General features: G+C 58.5%; 2 protein-coding genes across 2 annotated transcripts in view; one reads left to right on the top strand and one right to left on the bottom strand.

The window, feature by feature from the left end:
* Positions 1–203: 203 nt before the first annotated feature.
* Extl1 (exostosin like glycosyltransferase 1) lies at positions 204–12071 on the bottom strand. The gene is made up of 11 exons (XM_005317629.5): positions 10445–12071; positions 6824–6914; positions 6412–6519; positions 5490–5609; positions 4924–5056; positions 4637–4743; positions 3832–3921; positions 3175–3261; positions 2610–2770; positions 1574–1742; positions 204–1399 (listed from the first exon to the last, which is right to left on the bottom strand). Exons 1-11 carry the CDS (start codon positions 11215–11217, stop codon positions 1223–1225), a joined length of 2016 nt encoding a protein of 671 aa, XP_005317686.2. The 5' UTR covers positions 11218–12071; the 3' UTR covers positions 204–1222.
* A 117-nt stretch (positions 12072–12188) lies between these two features.
* The window catches only part of Pafah2 (platelet activating factor acetylhydrolase 2), a 47743-nt gene continuing 41923 nt past the window's right edge, over positions 12189–18008 (top strand). Inside the window, exon 1 of the mRNA XM_078025639.1 lies at positions 12189–12420. Coding sequence (XP_077881765.1) covers positions 12405–12420 — 16 coding nt within the window. The 5' untranslated portion in view covers positions 12189–12404. The remainder of the gene's footprint in view (positions 12421–18008) is intronic.

Here is an 18008-nt window from a genome sequence, read left to right as displayed (position 1 = left end):
TGGGAGGCTTTGGAGAGGCCTAGGGGACGGCGTGTTCTGACCAGCAACCTAGTCACGGGAGTTTCCAAAGCTTCAAAGCAGGAAAACACCAGACACCCTGGGCCTGGCCTGACCCCTCCCTTTGGAGTCGCCCAGCTCGGGAAGGGGGGGGGGGAGTCCTGAGCTTTCCCACAGCAGATGTAAGGGTATTTATAGCCTGAGCGTGAGGGGCAAGGGCAGGCAATTTATTTCGGAAGTGATAATTCCAATTCCAGGTGGATGAACCGGGGAGAACTAGCGTCCGACTCCCTCTTTGCATCCTCACCCACAGGGACCTGGGGCATCCCTCCTCCCGTCCAGCCCACCTGGAGATGGCCCGTCTTACTGATCTCCAAGTGTGCAGACCAATGGGGTAATGCTATTTCAGATTCCTTCCCGGTTTGGAGTCTCCGGGCTGCACATTGACCCTCCACGCCCCTTGCCCACCTTCTCACCAGGTGTGCATGTAAAACTCGGGGCCCTCCGCAGGAGGGAGCGCGGGGCGGCGCTGACCTCTAGTGGCCCAAGTCGGTAATGCAAGGCACCCGGCTGAGCCAGAGCCGAGGATCATTGGCAAAGTTGGGACAAACAGCCTGCATTTCCATCCATACTCCTGGCTTCTCCGCACCTCTTTGCTTCTCTGAGGCGCGAAGATTGAGCCTGACAACTTAGGCGTCTGCGGATAGCTGTGTCTCGGTACACCCAGACCACACTCCGCCACGCCAGCATAGAGTCAATGTCCCTTCCATCTATCTAGTCGTCAAATATTTGCGACGCACCTGCCAGGCCAGAGAGAAGAGGACACGACCCACCTTCCGGGGCTCCCAGGCGGGTCCTGGGACCCGACGGTGGACACACAACCAGCCAGCCTAAACACTGCCGGGACTCCGCTAGCTCTAAGCAGCAGAGAGACCCCATCCGACGTGAAGGGCAAGGATGTGAAAGACAGGTGGAAGTCAGCGGAGAAGCCAAGACAGGCCTTCAGCCACGGGAACCAGCCTACCCAAGGCACAGGTGCAGCCGCCTCGAGGAGCGCGCACTCAGCCCCGCCCGAGTGAGGGGAGGCCCCGCCCCTCAGGACTCCCTGGCCGTGATTGGCGGACCCAGATCTGACGTTTGGCCGACTGGCTGTTTTGATTGGATCTCCGACGTCCCGAAGGCAGGTGCCGCCGCGGCCGGCAGGCTGCGGCCACCGAGGTCTCTCCTAGGGTTTCTCCAGACTGCGGTACTTCTTTCGCTGCACAGACACCGGGTCCTTGAACAGCACCGGGTCCAGACGGACGCGAGAAGATACCAGGGGCATGTGGCCGAACTCTGCCGCCATCTGGTTGATGCAGTCCGGGGCGGAGGGCTGGGGCTCTGGCCCAGGACCCCCAGGAGCCTAAGAGGTGGGAGAGAAATGCACCGATGGCTTCTCTGCCCTTTCAACCCCGCCCCCCACCACACACACTGCCCGCAGCAAGAAGGATTTGGATTAGGACATGAGAGGGACTCCCACTCCACCTCCCCCAGCCCGTGCCCCCCCAGTGTCCACCCGTCCACTCGAGCTCCTCACCAGTGCAGCAGCTCCCAGAGGCTGCTTGCCATAGGGCACCTTGATAGGGGGCAGCTTGGTGACTGCTGCTACTAGGAAGTTCATTAGGACGTCTACACAGGTGGGTGCCTCATCTGCCAGGGTCCTCAGAGCCTTGGGCAGGGAGTGGGTGAAGAGGGTGTGGTAATACCTGGGGAGGGAGGGAGGGAGGATGGACAAGGAGAGACCACAGCCAAGTTCATCCCCTCCCCCAGGCCTCATTCTCCTCCTTCCTGACCTCCCCTCTCCTTTGTCCCCAATCCCCAAACCTCTTTCCAAAGCCCTGATGCTGGCTCTGGCTGCCTCAGAGAGCGCCCACTCCTGGTATGAGCCCCTCTCAATGTGCGCTGCCTGTGGTGTGTCTGCCTGCAATAGTGTGAGCCTGTCCTCCCTCAGCTTGGTGCCCACAGCCTGGGCTTGAGGTCTGAGCTAAGGCACAGCCAGATTTGGGGAGGGGATGGATCAGCTGGTTCCCAAGCCATCAAGCATGGCACCCAAAGACCAGCTTCAGGAAGGCTGTGGATTAACCACGCTGATGCTGCGCCAGGTGTCACTTGCTTCCCACCACACCCTGGCGCTGCAACAGGACAAGCTGGGTCCACCCTGCAGACACAGGCTTCCTCTTCACTCTACTGAGAATTCCCGGCAGAGCTCCAGGATAAATCTACAGAAGGTTCCACGTTACTCAGATTTGGTTTAAACGTGTTTAAGGGGCCCTCCAGAATCCAGACCCTGCCCCAAGACTGGCACATCAGGCAGATTACTGAAAGCCTGGGATGATTCTACTTAACACTAGATCTTGTTGAGATCTGTGTCCAGGGATGGGATGGTCATACCACCTCTGTGACATGTAAACTTTCATGTTACAGATGAGGAAACTGAGACTCAAGAGAAGTGGGGAGACTTGTCCAGGGTCTTATAATTGGCAAATCTACGCCTTGAGCTCTAGGCCACCCTACTGCTGGTTCAGTGAGGGGTCTCTGGTCCTCTGATCCCTTGCCGGGGCCTGTGTCTGTACCTGTGGTAGAAGGCAGCTGTGCTGAGAACCATGGAGAACTCGTTGGCCATCTCAGCAGTGTAGCCCCAGCCACCCCTGGCCTCGTCCCAGAAGTGGCTGCATGTCAGAAAACCCACCATCCGCTCTGGGAAGCTCTGCCACACCGAAAAGGCAAAGTCCACCTGGAGAGGGATTTAAGTAAGCTCTGAGGAAGGACTTCCTGACCAACTTGGGACATCCTCACATCCTATAGAGGCAAGGCCGGTCTGGCTGAGGGGCTGGGACAGGGCTCTGGGGAGAGGGGATGGGAGCCATTACTTCAAGTTGGCAAGAAGTATAGCATTAACATTTCCAGGGAATTCCTAGGGGAACTTTCTCATAAGGGAGCCACAAAGGCAATGTTTTGAAGAGTCTGCAGAAGCTTCTGTTGGATTTTTAAAGAAGAGGTTGCTGGCTTGTTCCATTGGTTTCCAAAATAAAAGTCTGCCCCTTAGGACCCCTGGTCCTCCCATCCCTGGGAGTCTTAGGGGCTGCCAGTGCCCTGAGTCTCTGTCCCTTCCCAGGAATCCTTGAGCCCGGGCCTCACCTCACTTGTGGAAAGATTGGTGTGGGCATCGAGGCTGAGGATGGCGTCCGTGCTGATGGCGCTGTACGGGAAGAAGCGGTCACTGACCTGCAGCGAGGGGTGGGGGGCAAGCAACTCAGCCTCGAAAACCCCCCGACCCAATAAGTCGGAGCGCTTCCACACGGTGTGGAAGGAAGGGATGGAGACGCACAGGCCTCTGGGACTCGTCCACCCTCGATTTCAGTTTTCCCTTTGGTGAAGTGGAGCAGACACTCACATCCACCCTGGGGGAAGCTGTCAAACTTCCTTCACTTGAAAGAAACAGATCCAGAGTAGAAGGGACTTGCCCAGGGACCCCTGGCCAGCGGGCAGTTACACTCACCCTGCTTCTCAGAGGCCACCCGCCCCAATTTGCTGCCCTGTGTCCAAATTTCCCTAAGGTCCCAGGTTTCCCCCATCCCTCACCTGAGACACCCACGCACTCCTCTGCCTCCCCTCATGCTCTGGAAGCACGATTCACAAGGGCCAGGGAGGGAAGAGCACCACTTCTGTTAGACCTGCAACTGGGACCCGTGGCCCGATTTCTGCAGGCTTGTGTGGAAGTCTGACTTTGGCCCGGGCCCAAGTAAAACAGCCACGGGCGCCCTCCCCAGTTCCCAGCACAATCCCACCCCTCACCTTTCTGCGCCCCTCAATGACCGTCAAGGGCACAGCTGTCTCGGGCCACCTGGATGGAACTGGCCTGTCACTGCTCCAGAGAACCAGGATCTAGGAGGAAAGGGGATTGCTCCTGAAGTCTGGGGTCTGGGGCAGAAAGAGGTCCCAGGAGCAATCTTTGTCAAGGCGGAAGGAATGTGGGAGAGCCGCTGTGTGTGGGGGAGAGAAGGGATGGTTCAGTGGGATCCCCGTCCTCTCCTGGGTTCCCTGTCCTTGACTCTGGGTTTCTGGGAGGCAGGAATTCTGGTGCAGTTCGGTAGCCCCTAGCCTGGGCCCTGTCTCCTGCCTCAAGGTTTGCTCTTCTTCCAGCAAATTTGTCATGCCAGCCCCACCCAGTCCCAGTGTCCCATTGGTGGAGCTGTTCCTTCTGCGCCCTGGCTGAGCTGCTTCCTCCCTTGGCAGGAGGAAATGCCACTGAATCCGAATCCTGGGGCAGAGCGCTCTCCTGCTTTCTCTTTGCAGCCTCAGCTCTACCAGGGCCTGGCCCAGAAAATGACTGCAGAGTGAAGGACTCAGTGGAGGGATGGGGTGTGAATGGAAGAAGGGCGACTTCCCCCGCTCTCCAGCCTCTCAGGGCCTTTAACCAAGTCCCCTGAAGTTGGGGGAAGGGAAGAAACTTGGAACTTAAAAAAAGAAGGCAAGAAGAACCCTTGGAAATCCTCCCTGTTCCCCGCTCCCGCCCCCAAATGCGTGTTCATCCTTGGGGTCTAGGAGTCTTCAGGGGTCCCCCCGGGTACCAGGCCTCCAGCTGGTGAAGGGGCTGCACCTGGGCGCAGTGCTGGGAGCCTGCCACAGCCTGGATGAGCTTCAGGGGGGCCTGGCCAGGGGGGCCCACCCAGATCAGGGTGCTGAATCTGCCCTCGGGGCGAGAGCCTGGAGGAGGAGACAAAGGCTGTGAGGGTGGGAGGAGATGGAACCCTGTGCAGAGAGACCTGAGTCGGGGATCCCAGAGCCAGGAGACACTGGGGGTTGGGGGGGTCTTGGAGGGTTTTCGTGGATGAGGTGGGGACAGGCTTAGAGTTGAGGGGACAAGTTGTGCCACCCCACACATACCTAGTTGCAGGTGGTAGAAGGGAAACTCCTGGGGGCTCAGGGAAAAGGTAGGTCGGGCCAGGAGTGCCCCTGGGGGGCTGTTCCACAGGAGAGAGGGGTGAGTGGGTGCTCCAAAGAACCGGTCCTGAATAATCTGTGAAGTGAGGGGGGTGCAGAGGGAGCGGGGAGTGGCCCCTGGGACCCCATGCAGGCCCTGTGGGTCTGGACCCCATGCCATCCCGCTTCAGTCTCTGTGGAGGGCAGCAGCCAGGTCACCAGGCCCCTGGGAGCAGAGAGGTTGAGAAGCCAGGCATCACCACCCAAGGTCATGACATTCTCAGAATCCTGAAAGGTCCTGAGATTTTTTCCCAAACCAGCACCCAGGCAGCTGCTGCCACCAGCTGTCCCCTCTGCGGAAAGGGAGAGTGAAGTCAAAATTGGAGAGAAACAGGTCCAAGCTATCATGGCTAAGTCTCAGGTTCATCCCAGATCTTCAAGGAAGGGCTCCCACCATTGGGAAGAGGAGTCTGGTGTGAGCCGGATGCACAGGAGTCCAGGGTCAGGCCCCTGACCAGGGAGCGCCTCACCTCCAGGGTGGTCCAGATGACCTTCTCCACCGAGGAGAAGTAGGCATCCCACAGAAACTGGGTCTGCTGGCGCAGGGTGAGGACCCGAGCAGGGGACATCTCCTGGAGGGCAGCCAGGACCTGGGGCACAGAGGGAGAAGAGGAGAAGGCCTGGGACCTGGCCAGGCTCTGACTGACCCTGGGAAGGAGGAGCCTGTGCTGGAGATCTGGAAACCAGAGGCCCTGTCCCCATAGCTAACAGCAGCCACACTTGGAAAAGTCCCAGGTAACATGGCCATCAACTTCAGGGGTGACACACAACTGGACTTAAAGGATGCTTTGTAACCATGCAAATTCGGTCAAGCTGCTTAACCTGAGTCTCGGTTTCCTGATGGGTGAGATGGGGACAGTAGCACCTCTGTCCTGGGATGATCAGATCGGTTAAATCAGATGACACCTACTAAGTGCTTAGCCCCTTGTAGCAGCTCAGTGAATGCACAGTGGCTCCTGTGAATTCCCTGCACTGTGCTCACTCCTCAGGGGACTCAGGCAGGCTCACATGTTTTTCTGAGCGGGGCAAAATTAGTAACATCAGATGGCACCGTCACCGTCACTGTGCAAACCTCCCCCCCCCCCCAAGCCCCGGGAAGCCTTCTGATTTTGGATTGTTTTGAAGCTTTTCCTTAAATTGGGTGTTTAACTGGACAGGAACCGTTAGAGCTGGGCCCATGAGGATCATCCTCCTAGGAGAAACAGGCTGGGAGAGGTCAGGGCTTGCTCAGGGCTTGCTCCAGGGTCTCCCCCTCCTGCTGATTCCAAGGGAGCCCCAGAGGAAGGCTTGGGGCTGGGAAGGTTAGTCAATTTACATAGATGGGGGACAGGAAGGAGGACTGAGGTCCCTCCCATGTCTGGTCCCCACCCTGTGCCCAGGGCCCTGAGCTACCTGAAGCGGGAGCCTGTCATCGACTATAATGGCGGCCTTGGTCCAGTCAATGACTTCAGAGAAGGGCAGCTCCCAGCAGGGACTGAGAAGCACAGGAATGCAGCCAGCCTAGGGGACAGGGTGGTCACTGGGGAAGCCAGTCCCACCCCCACACCCTCATCCCTCCCCCACCCCAGTTCCAACACCGCCACTGCTGCTGTCGGGGGAGGGGGGGGCTGAGGGGAGGAGGAAAGGGAAATGGTTTTTGATTTGAAGATGAAGCATTGTTTTGCAGAGGGTACAGGGACCTGGCCACAGGCAGGCACCCCTGCGCCCCAGGGCAGAGAAGTGGACAGCTTGCTGCCCTTCCCCAGAAGCCCAGCATACCTGCCCGCTCGAGGGGACAGTGGATGGGGATGTCCAAGGACTGTACCTGCAGGGCTTGGAGAAAGCGCCAGGCTTCAGTACGGTGGCCAGGGATGAGGCAGAACGTGGCGTTGGGTGGCCTTTCCCCTGGGAGTGTCCTAAGGAGGCACAGCAGCCTGAGATACCTCACCCCACCTGGTCCCTCCATAGCCCTGGCACCCACACCATGGCTCCCGAACACAGCCCTGCCACCACGTCCTCGTGCTGACCAACCCTCGTGGCACACACTGACACACCCGCTGCACACTCGTCCCCCTCTGCTCTTGGACCAGGAGACAGGAGCCCCAGGTTCTAGCTCAGCCTGAGGCTCCTCCCTTCCCTTCCCTGGTCCTCAGTTTCCTCACTTGCAAAATGGGAGGCAGTGGGACCTGAAGTTTCCCAGGCCCCTTCCACTTCCACTCTGCCACACGGAGACTCTCCAACATCCCTCACCTGAGTGGCCTCCATGCCCAGCCCTCCCCCACCCCCAGCCCAGGCCCATGAAAGGCCGCTCTGTCAGGAGGTGGGCTGGGCCCCCAGCCTGGAACCACAGGAAGCTCTTGCCCAGAGGCCAGGAGGACAGGCCTCCTCTGTTCCTCCCACCTCTTCCGCCAGCCCCAGGCCATGCTCAGGCTGTGCCTGCCCTGGGGGAGGGGTAGAAGTCAGAGCCAACTCCCTGGGATTGCCCAAGACCCAACTTGGGGAAAGAAGGGGGACCAGGACCCCTGGGCTCACAGGGCCTCAGAGTGAGACTGACGAACAGGGGGCCCTCAGGACCCCCAGCTGCAGCCTGTCTGGTGCTGAGCCTGATCTTCAAGAAACCTGAACATGTTAGGCAGCCTCAGCACCAGAAGCCTGGGGCCAGGCTGGGACTTGAAACCTGAGGAATCCTCCTGCTCCCTGTTAACATGTGAGCGCAAGCACCTCCTCCTGGGAAGCCCTCCTGGTCCCCCAGCAGACCTGGTGGCCTCAGTTTCCTCATCAGTTAAGTGGGGCACTAACAGTGCACGCTTCCCATCTCTGGGAGTCGCTGTGAGAATGTGTGTGAAGCACGGAGAACTGTGTCGGAGCTCAGTGAAGGTCAGTTTGGGGTGGCAGCTGGGTGTGAGGATGCACGCCTGTGATTCCAGCGGCTGGGAGGCTCCGCAGGAGGATCACAAGTTCAAGGCTGGGCTCAGCAACTTAGTGAGGCCTTGTCTCAAAAGATAAAAAGGACTGAGGGTGTGGGGATGCAGCTCAGTGGTAAAGTGACCCCGAGTTTAGTCTCTGCTATGAAAAAAACAAAGATGGAGGTGGGGCTCTCTACAAGTGTGCATGCCCAGAGCTTCTGGGGGACACAGGAGAAACTGGTACTTGGCTGCGGAAAGGAAACCTGGGGGTTAGGAGACAGGGTGGGAGGGAGACGAGACTTTTTACTGTCCACCCTTTTATGCCTTTGGAATGTTGTACCCTGTGAATGAAGCACCTATTCATAGAAATAAATAACAATTTAAATGGGAGGACCTTCTTCCAAAGCAACAGGAGCCTATTCAACCAAGGTGGAAAAACACGGGCTTTGCAGCCCAGAGGACAAGGGTTAGTTGTTTGAACTCCAGGGTTTCCAAGCGTCTGATCAGAGACGCGAGGGCTCCGTGAACAGGCCCCCTTGTCACCTAAGGCCCTCGAGTGGCCACCTCACACGGCTCTCTGAGCCCCCGTGTCCCGCGCCCTAGATGGGGATGGGGAGGCCTCCCTCCAGGGGCGCCTGGGACAAGTAGCCACAGTTGTGTCTGGCTCCGTGCCTGGCCCTGTGCCCTCCTGCCAGCTGAGGGAATGTGGGACCGTGGCGGGGACCTGAATCGCCTCTTTCTCTGCCTGGTGCTTGTTTATTCAGGCCACTTTCTCGGGCTGGCCCCGGGGCCATCGGCCTCCCTCTCTTCCTCTGTCCCTGGACGTCTGTCTGGCCCAGGCATCTGCTGGGCACTTCTGAGAAAATGAGGCTCAAGATACCCCAGAGAGGGGGTCCTGCCGCCTGCCGGTGGGCAGGGGTCGAGGACAGCGACACCGCCACGCTCCACCCTCGGAAGTCGACTTAATAGAGATGCAGACCAGCAGAGGTGGCCCCCAAGGCCTGGAAAGCCAGACGGTGACGGGGTCTGGTCCATTTTAGACCTGATAGGGACACTTAGCCCGCACCCACTTGCTCACGAAATCAGAAAAGCCAGGGGTGGCGTGGTGACTTGTCACCAAAGGTGAGCCTCTGCCTGGGCCTTGAGGGGCCTCGGGGGCCCCCTGCTCCTCTTCAGGTTTCTGCTAAGATGCTAGGGACAGGTCCCGCTGGAGGGCCGTGGGAAGGACAGGGCCATTCCCTTCCAACCCCTGGCTGCCTGGCGCCCGAGGCCCCCAAGTGCCTTCGGAGGAGAAGGGATTTCATTCCCAGGGGAGCCCTGTGGCTGGGAGAAGCCCCGGGAGCCCCAAGTGGCCAGATTGGAGGTTGGCCACATGAGGAAAGCCTGGGAGGGAAGCAGAGCCCGGAACAGTCATGTTGTTCCAGCAAGAACAGAAAGGGAGCCCAGGAGGAGCCCAGCAGGGACACGAGAGTGACGGTTTCCAACCCAGGTCCGCCCCAGGGGATGGGGAGGGAGCCCTCTGCCACATGGGCCTGGACAACCTCATAAGGCTTCCATGTTTGGCTGCCCAGACAGCCCTGGAGACCGCTGGCCTCCTGGAGATGCGGGGGTTCAGGAGCTTAGGGGTTATCACCTGGGGTGTGTCACCCCAGCTAGCCCAGTGAAGGGAAATTTCTGCATAAGCCATGTGCCACAGGCCACCCATGCCCTTATCTATATTCAGGCATTCTCACTGGCAGGAAGTCCTTCTTTAGATCTAACTCGAGACACACAGATTTGCTTTGGAAACAACCAAAGGCTGTTTCCTTGAGAAGTTAAACCCAAGATTAGCCACAGGAGCAGCTTCTAGCTCTGAACAACTACTTATCTCTCCACCTTCTGGAGCATTTGACAAGGTCAAAACTCAGAATTCTGGAGGTTGGGGGGATAGCTCAGTGGTAGTGTGCACTTTGCATGCGTGAGGCCTGTGATTCCCAGCACCACCACAAATAATGAAACAATAACAACCCAACTCAGAAATCTCATAGGGAAGGCTTTGGAAACAGACAGTTTTGGATTAAAATACTAGCAGTTCTCATTCTGGCTGGGTGGCTTCAGATAAGTTACTTAACCTCTCTGAGCTTTAGTCTTTGGTATACAAACACTTAAGTGATAGTAATTAGTATTATTTTATTATGCATAATCATTTATATAAGAGAGCTTAGCACAGAGTAAGCATCTTGCAAGTGTGTAGTTACATAAAATGTTAGGGTAGGAGGAATTGGATTAATGAGAGGGAATAAGCAGGCGTGAGTCATGTTTTGTTTTGAAGATTCCCAAGGGAGAACTACAAAATCTGCCTTTGACACCCCTTGAGACAAATCTCCATCTCGATGAAAGTGCTCCCTGCTGTCTAACCTGATCTCCTCCTGCTTCAGCTGACACCTAAGTTTGCCATGACTCTGGGTTCTCCATCTCAATCCTGCCCTAAACTCTGTCCTGGGCTCACTCCTCTCACTGTCCCCCTCCCATCCATCCCCCCCAAAGGAAGGTTCACTTACGGCTCAGCTCCAGAGTCCTGCTCACAGTGCCTGTCCCAGCCAACAGGAGGGGAGTGGACATCTGCCGGGCGCCACCTGCCCATCTTCTCTGCCACGGCCAGCAGGGCTAGCCCGGGCTGGGGGCTGTGCTGCCACAGCTGGCCAGGAGCCCTGCCTCGCAGCGGGTGAGCTTCGGGGAGAAGCGGGAGAGCCACATCAAAGCCAGGACGGAAGGTGTCCACCTTGGGGCTGGCCTCAGCCACCATCGCCCGTCCCAGCTGAGAGGCCCAGGGGCAAGGGGCCAAGTGGAGGCTGAGGACCAGGTGGTTTCTGCCTGAGTTCCAGTGTGGAGGCTCCGGGCTGCAGCCTCCAGCTGGGGTGTCCAAGCTGAGGAAGAGGAGGAGGCAGGCCTCCGCGGGGCTGGAGGTGCCATAGCGGGAGCCTTCCAGGGAGGCCGTGACCCGGTGATGCATCTCGGAGGTCGGTCCAGCCGCTGGGTACACGAACACCTTGAGGCCATCTCTGCACCTCGAGGTGTCAAAGCAGGTTCCCCAGGTACAGTGGCCACCGTGGGGGGATCTAGGACACGGAGGGGCATCTTCTGTAGGCTCCTCAGGCTGGGAGAAGCTCTGCAGAAGTTCTGCATCCAGCCAGCGGGGCCAGCCTGGGGAGGCCCCTGGCTGAGGCCTGGGCGGCACTGCTGGGCGGAGAAGGGGGAAGACCCCCAGGAGGATGAGAAGGAGCCAGGAGGCTGACAGTGCCACCCAGAGAGACTTTCTCCTCAGGGACTGCATGTGGCCGCCCACGGCCAGGGCTGGGAAAGTGGGCAGCTCTGCAGTCACACAGGAAGAGCTGGTCTGAGGTCAGCTTCCTAGTCCTACGCGCCTACTGTACAGATGGGAAGACTGAGGCCCACCGAGGCAGCTCCCTGCTTAAGGTCCAACAGGGAGTCACTAGCCACATGTGAGGAGGACCAGCTTTCTGGGCTTGCTCTCCAGCTCCAAGGGGGGACTCTGCTTCCTTGGCTTTGGGACACTAAAGCAGCCTTTGCCCTCCTCACAGGGCCCCTGCCGCTGGGCATGGCTCAGGATGATGCAACCCTTGACCAGACAGTAAGTCTGTGGCCCTCTGCCCTCCCGGCTGCAACCCCTGACCTTGCCCTGGACCAAGAGGAAGGCCATCTGCCAGGCCACGGAGGGCTGTTGGGGCTTCCATGGGGCAGCCAGGCTAAGGGTATGGGCTGGAAGGAAGCAGGCTGGTGTCCCCTACCCAGCCCTCCTGGACAGCTCCTGAGCAGCCCTGGTCCCCGCTGTGGCCCCTGGCAGGCACTCTTGGGCGGGACTAAAATTAGACGCTACACCCATTGGGCCACCTGAGTCAGCTGAAGGCAGGACCTGTGTGCCGCCAGGGACCCTGCCCGGGGGGTCCAGGGGGACTCAGGGTCCTGGTCCTCTTCCACCCTGCCGCCGCCCCCAGCCCAGGAAATGCAGCCCCTTCCCAGGCTCGCAGCTGCCCGGCACCCTCAGGCTCAGAGCTGTCACAGGGCAGAAGCCAGGCCCGGGGTACCGAGCCCCTGCCCCGTGTCCCCCAGGCCCTGCCAGCGTCGTCTCGTTCCCTCGCAGCATCTGGGCGGTCCACAGCTCTTTCCTCGAGCAGCCCGGCTCCGCCCCTGCCGTCTGATTGGCTCCCGGCTGGGAGGCGGGGTCTCCAACTTAACCCCTTCCCACCAGGTCGCATTTGGCTGATTAGAACCCGGGACCGGCGCCGCGCCTGGCAGAGGGCCGTGACGGGCCAGTCTGTCTCTCTGCCTCCTCCGGCAGCCCTGCAAGCAGGGGTTCCACCATGATTCAGAGAAGCTCTGAGAGGGAAGGGACTTTCTCAGGAGGCCCAGCTCAGAAGGGTCTGGGGGCAGAAGGGAACCTTGACCGTTAGTCCCCAAGCTGGGGGCCTGTGGGGGGACGGGAAGCCCACACAGCAGCAGATGGGAAGGAAAACAGGTAAGTGAAGAGTCAGGGGGCCGGTGGGCGGTCAGGGAAGACACCCCACTGTCCCCACCCCACCTCAACCAAGTCCAGCCTTCGGCTCTAGTCCACGGGGAAGTTCTTCCTGAACTTGGCTTCCTTCCCACCAGCCTGTGCCCCGTGGAGGGACCCCCTGCCTGGTCCCTTGGTCTGCGCTCTGGGACAGGAGTCAGAATGGGGGATGTCATCCACTGGTTGACTGCAGAGGCGGTGGGGGGGACACAGGAGCCCCTATTTGACAACGGAGGGTTCAGAGGGCAGACCTGGAGCGGAGCGGCCTGCTAGAGGCGTGGGGCCCCCCGGGTAGACCACGTCCCCTGGGGGGACGGTGATCAGCTCAGATCCAGGCCTAACTCCAAGGGGTCCCCTGACAAGGGGTGGCCTCTTTGCCTTGCTTTGCCTCCCCTTCCCTCCTCAGAGGGCTGCTGATCTGACCCAGGAGCCACCATCCTAAACCGAGGGTGCAGCACAGACGGAGCACCCAGGCATGTTCCAAAAATGCGCAGCGAAGGAAACTGGCCTCTTGCCACCAGCAGAGGGTCAGTCTCTGTGACGGATGACCCAATGACCATCCCGTAGGCACCAAGTCCTCTCGTGCTTAAAGAGGCCTTCACACAGGCCTGGCTGGCAGTTTCTCCTGCCTGGCCACCTTGCCAGCTGCCTCGTCCGCAGGCTTCAGGAGTCCGGGGAAGGCTCTCTTCCTGCAGGAAACTGCCCCAACCCTCCTGAGCTGGTTAGGGCCTCTGCTAGGGTCTCCTGCCACTCTTCATTCCTCTACCCGCTCATTCCTTCCTGCACTGGTGCATTCAGCAAATGCATGGGAGTCTTAACTGGGCGGGTCCCCTGTGGGGTCCCCTGTGAGGCTGTGGGATGCAACACTGACTGTGCGCCAAGCACACTGGAGGCGCCCGCATGGCGCTCATTCAATCCTCCCCTTGACCCTACGAAGGGGATACTGTATCATCCCCATTTTACAGATGAGGAAACCAAGATCCAGGGAACTTAGATCACTTGCCTACATTCCCATGGCGTAGCCAGGGCCATCCATCCTTTTAACCATCACACCATCCTACCGAGACAGACATCCCTCACCCTCCTGAGCTCACCGACCAGGAGGGAGCAGTACCCAGCAATCAGAATGAGCAGAGGAGACAGGCGGGCATAGAGGGCGGCTGGCAAAGGCTTCTGGGAAACCAGACTTACCCTAGGACCCGCAGGACAGCACTATGGCGTCTTGGATTTTGCTTTGTGTTGGTTTGTGGTGCTGGGATGCAACCCAGGGCATGCTCAGCTCTACAATGCGCTCAGACTCGGCCCCAGCCGTGTATTTTTTAGAAAAATCACCGTGGCTTTGTAAGAACCGGCAGGAAACGGGCCGGCCTAGAGCAGGGACAGGCTTTGATGCTTGGTCTGTCAATCAAGTCACTCCTTCAAATGCTACTCTATGAGCCCCTGTAGAGGTGTGGCCAGGCCAGGCAGGTCCTGGGGCTGTGAGCAAGCTGGGGAAACCCTGCCCGCAAGGAGCTTCAATTCCAAGGTGGGGAAGGAGGCCGGGACAGAGGAACAGGAGGTCTGTCTCCTGGCTGTTTGGCTGTTTGGCGGTAGCTCTGGGAGAGGGGGAGGGTTGCAAATTAGGGGTGAGGGTGGGAGCCCACTGCACTGAGAAGCTGGCTTTGGGGTAAAATGCTGAAGAGGTGAGGGAGGAGTGGAGGGTATTTCTAGGGGGAGGGTCAGCTGGAGTGTGGGTTCTGAGGCAGGAGAGTGGCTGTGTGCAGAAGACATGGCCTGACCTTGCTTTTCCAGCACCCTGGAGGGGTCGTAGGAGAAGAGATCAGCTGCAGGGGCAGGGCAGGAGCGGGGAGCCCTCCTGGGCCAGGCCCTCGTGCCAGGACAGTGGCTTGGCCCAGAGTGGCAGGAGTAGAGGTGAGAGGTCACTGGATTCAAGAACGTTGTGTCCAGGGCAAAGGGCAGGCTGGCTGAAGGATCAGGTGAGATTTGACCTGAGCCAAATCTGAGAGTGAGACTGTCACACACTGAGCCGGGGAAGATTACCAGGTGGGGGGGAAGTTTCTGGGAAGACCAAGAGTTCAGTTTTGAGACTGGCGGTCAGGTCTGCTGCCAGCACTAATAGACACATGCCCCAGGAGGGCTTGGCGGACAAGTGGGAAGCAAGAGTGGCCAGGAGGCCAAGGCCACTGGCTGGGGGCATGGGGGAGACGCTATCCTGCTCCTGCAGCCCACCCCAGCCTGGCCTCGCTGTCTGGCTCATGTCCATGCCCACGTTGGAGCACGCACAAGCCCTCTCCTGCCTTCACCCCCGCAGGGGTGGTGCTCAGGCCGGCCCGAGCGTGCCTGGGCTGTGATTCACAGGCTTGCCAGGCGTGGATGGGGGGGAGGAAGGTGGGGCCTCCTAGCACAGAGAACTGAGCTGATCTCATATAAAAAAAAATAGATCCTGGGATCTGTCAAGGGCTCCTGGGCATCTGTAGGGTACCCTCCTGTAGCTGGGCTCTGATCTGGGGGGCAGGAGCCAACACACTTAGGAGAGGGGAAAGGGGCCAGGCAGGAAGGAGAAGAGAGCAGTGAGGAGGTGGAGGAGATCCTGCCAGAGAAGCTGGGAAAAATCCTAGGAGCCTTCCTGGAGGAGGCAGGACAGGCTGAAGCAGGTCTTTTTGTGGATTCGAGGGCAAGGAAGTGTTCTGGAAGGGGATTCTGGACCTTAGCGCAACAGTGTTGGTTTCACCAGGGGTTGTTCCACCCTGAGCCTGTGGGCTGCCTGGGTGTGGAGTTGCTTCCTGCCTGAGGCACCAAGTGTTTGGTGGTAGCTCCAGGAGAAGGGGTAGGTGGGAGCCCATTGCACTGAGAAGCTGGCTTTGGGGTAAAATCCTGAAGAGGTGAGGGAGGGGTGGAGGGTATTTCTAGGGGGAGGGTCAGCTGGAGTGTGGGTTCTGAGGCAGGAGAGTAGCTGTGCACAAAAGACATTGCCTGACCTTGATTTTCCAGCACCCTGGAGGGGTCATAGGAGAAGAAATCAGCTGCAGGGACAGGACAGGAATGGGGAGCCCTCCTGGGCCATGCCCTTGTGCCAAGACAGTGGCTTAGCCCAGAGTGCCAGGAGTAGAGGGGTGAGCTTCATCTCCGTCCCTGTTGTTTGTGTTTTTTTGAGACTGGGGGTGGAATTTAGGGGTGCTTTCCCACTGAACTACCACCAGCCCTTTTTATTTATTTTTTTATTCTGAGATGAGGTCTTGCTCAATTGCAAGTTTGGCCTCGAATTTGCCATCCTCCTGCCTCAGCTTCCTGAATTGCTGGCCACTGTGTGTGGCCATTGTGTTTTTTTCTTCCAGAAGTCTTCACCTGACTTTGGCCCTCTCTGAAGGCTCAGGAAGCCCTGTGTAGCCTCCCTCCAGTTAGTTCCTAGACCCTGGGGGGGGGGGCAGCCAGCCCTAGCCACCAAGGAGTTAACCAACAGAGCTGAGGGGTTTACCCAGCAAGGAGGCTGCAGTGCCCAGGTAATGAACAGTCCCGCAGTGGAAGAAGGATTTGTTTCTCCGCCTCCCTCCCCTGGGAGGCTGCTTGGCAGAGTGAACGCAGCCCTCTGTTGGCGTGGAGGGGTGGGAGCTGGGGCCCAGATCAGGCCTGGGGATGCAGGCCCAGAGGTGGGCTTCAAGAAGAGCGAGAGGATCTCAGACTGACACTCTCCTGGCAGACTCTGCCTCGCTTACTTCTCAGGACACTGGAAGGGCTGGGCGCCCTTATCTCTGCTTCCAGATCAGGGTAAGGAGACAGAGAAAGGTGACATCTCTTCCCTAGGGTGGCCCAGCTAGTGGGTGGTAGAGCCCGGACTCAAACGTGGCCTGTCTGGCATCACATCCGCTGGGCTTTCTGCTTCCCTGATGGAAGAGGAAGAGTTGATTTGTGGAGTCCCTGCTCCGTGCCGGCCATGTGTTGGGCACCCTCTCCAGTCCTGGAGGTATCCTTTTCTAGAAGTCCCACTAAGCCGTCAACATCAGAAGAGTGAGGTGGCGCTGTCCAGGCCGGGGAGGGAACGGAGGTGGAGATCCCAGGCACAAGAACAGGGTGGCCTCCAGTTGTCACTTGTGATCCCAATGGCATCCCCACGGGGCGTTCATCATGTCCTGTCAACACCCCTCCAGACCAACCCCGAGACCAGCCTCGCCCCACTCCCCCGCCCCCACGACAGGCACAGCTGCCATTATCTGGCACCTAGATCACAGCATTGGCCTCTGGTCTCTGCCTTCCTCTTGTCTCTCCACTTCTCTGTGCGGCAGCCAGAGGCTCACGGGAGAACACAGGCTCCCTTCCCTTCTTGGCTTGAACTCTGGACTAACCATGTGGTTGGATTTTCTGCAAAACCTCATGGAAGCCCAGGGCTCCTGCACCTCACTGTCCCTGGGAGTTTGCCAGTCATCATGGAGGAGCAGAAGAGACGGCACTTCCTGGGGTTTTCCATGTACTAGACCCTCCGTGCAGTCAGTCACTCCAGTCACTCTGAATTGTCACAACGACCCTCTAAGGTACTAGGATTACTATTTCCACTTTGTAAGTGAGGAAACTGAAGCCCAGAGAGGTTAACTAACATGACGAAAGTCTCACAGCTGACGGGCAAGAGAGCGGGAACTCAAACCCAGCACCCCATGTCCCAGCAGGGCGAATATTCACAATAAATAGGAGCTAGCACTGTTATCAAAGATCAGATTTCACCCCCCAATTTTCTTTAATATAGAATTTGAATTCCTTTAGCAAGTCACTTACTGTCCCATTGGCCACAGTCCCCCATTCCTTTCATCTTACACCAATTTACCTGACTTATGGAGACCCCGATGGCATTCATGACCCAAACTCTTCCTCGTCCACTCGCTCTTGTAACCAACGCCCACCCTGCCAGGCACCACGCCAAGCCTGCGGGGGTGAGGGGGAAGGCCTCCTGGCCCTAGGGGGCCCCTGGTCACACGGAGAGGCAGACCTGCTCCAGGTGGCTTCGCTGCATGGTGTGTGTTGTCCTGGGGACGCAGGGAGTGTTAGGGGAGCAAGAAGAGCATGCAGTGGGGGGGGGGGTTCAGCTGGAAAAGTGACATCTCCGCTGGATTCTCGAGACTGGGCAGGAAGCAGAGGAGAAGGTGCAAATAAATGCAGAGCATGGCTGGCTGCCCACTTGTCTGGGGGCGAGCAGTCACACTGGACGTGCAGGAGCCATGAATCTGGTTGGCAGGAGGAAGTGGATCTAGATATTGGAAGGCTCTGAGTTTAGATTTGGGGACTGTGAGCAGCTCCCGGGGGATTTTTAATTAATTATTTATTTATTTTTGGTACCGGGATTGAACTCAGGGGCACTCGACCATGGAGCCACATTCCCAGCCCTATTTTGTATTTTATTTAGAGACAGGGTCTCGCTGAGTTGCTTAGCGCCTCACTTTGCTGAGTCTGTCTTTGAACTTGCCATCCTCCAGCCTCAGCCTCCTGAGCTGCTGGGATTACAGGCATGGGCCACCACGCCTGCCCGGCTTCCAGAAGGATTTTAAGCACAGACTGACAGGAGCAGA

The sequence above is a fragment of the Ictidomys tridecemlineatus genome, chromosome 11, assembly GCF_052094955.1.
Source record: "Ictidomys tridecemlineatus isolate mIctTri1 chromosome 11, mIctTri1.hap1, whole genome shotgun sequence".
Classification (NCBI taxonomy): Eukaryota; Metazoa; Chordata; class Mammalia; order Rodentia; family Sciuridae; genus Ictidomys; species Ictidomys tridecemlineatus.
This window is presented reverse-complemented; position numbering and strand designations above follow the sequence as displayed.

Bases quoted from the DNA above. Each gene is read 5' to 3' on its own strand.
- Extl1 (XM_005317629.5), bottom strand. From the start codon at position 11,217: ATGCAGTCCCTGAGGAGAAAGTCTCTCTGGGTGGCACTGTCAGCCTCC. The intron at 4,744-4,923 runs GTATGTGTGGGG...CTCCTCCTCCAG, and splicing joins CTTCTACCACCTGCAACTAG to GCTCTCGCCCCGAGGGCAGA. The intron at 2,771-3,174 runs GTGAGGCCCGGG...ATCCCTCTCCAG, and splicing joins CCAATCTTTCCACAAGTGAG to GTGGACTTTGCCTTTTCGGT.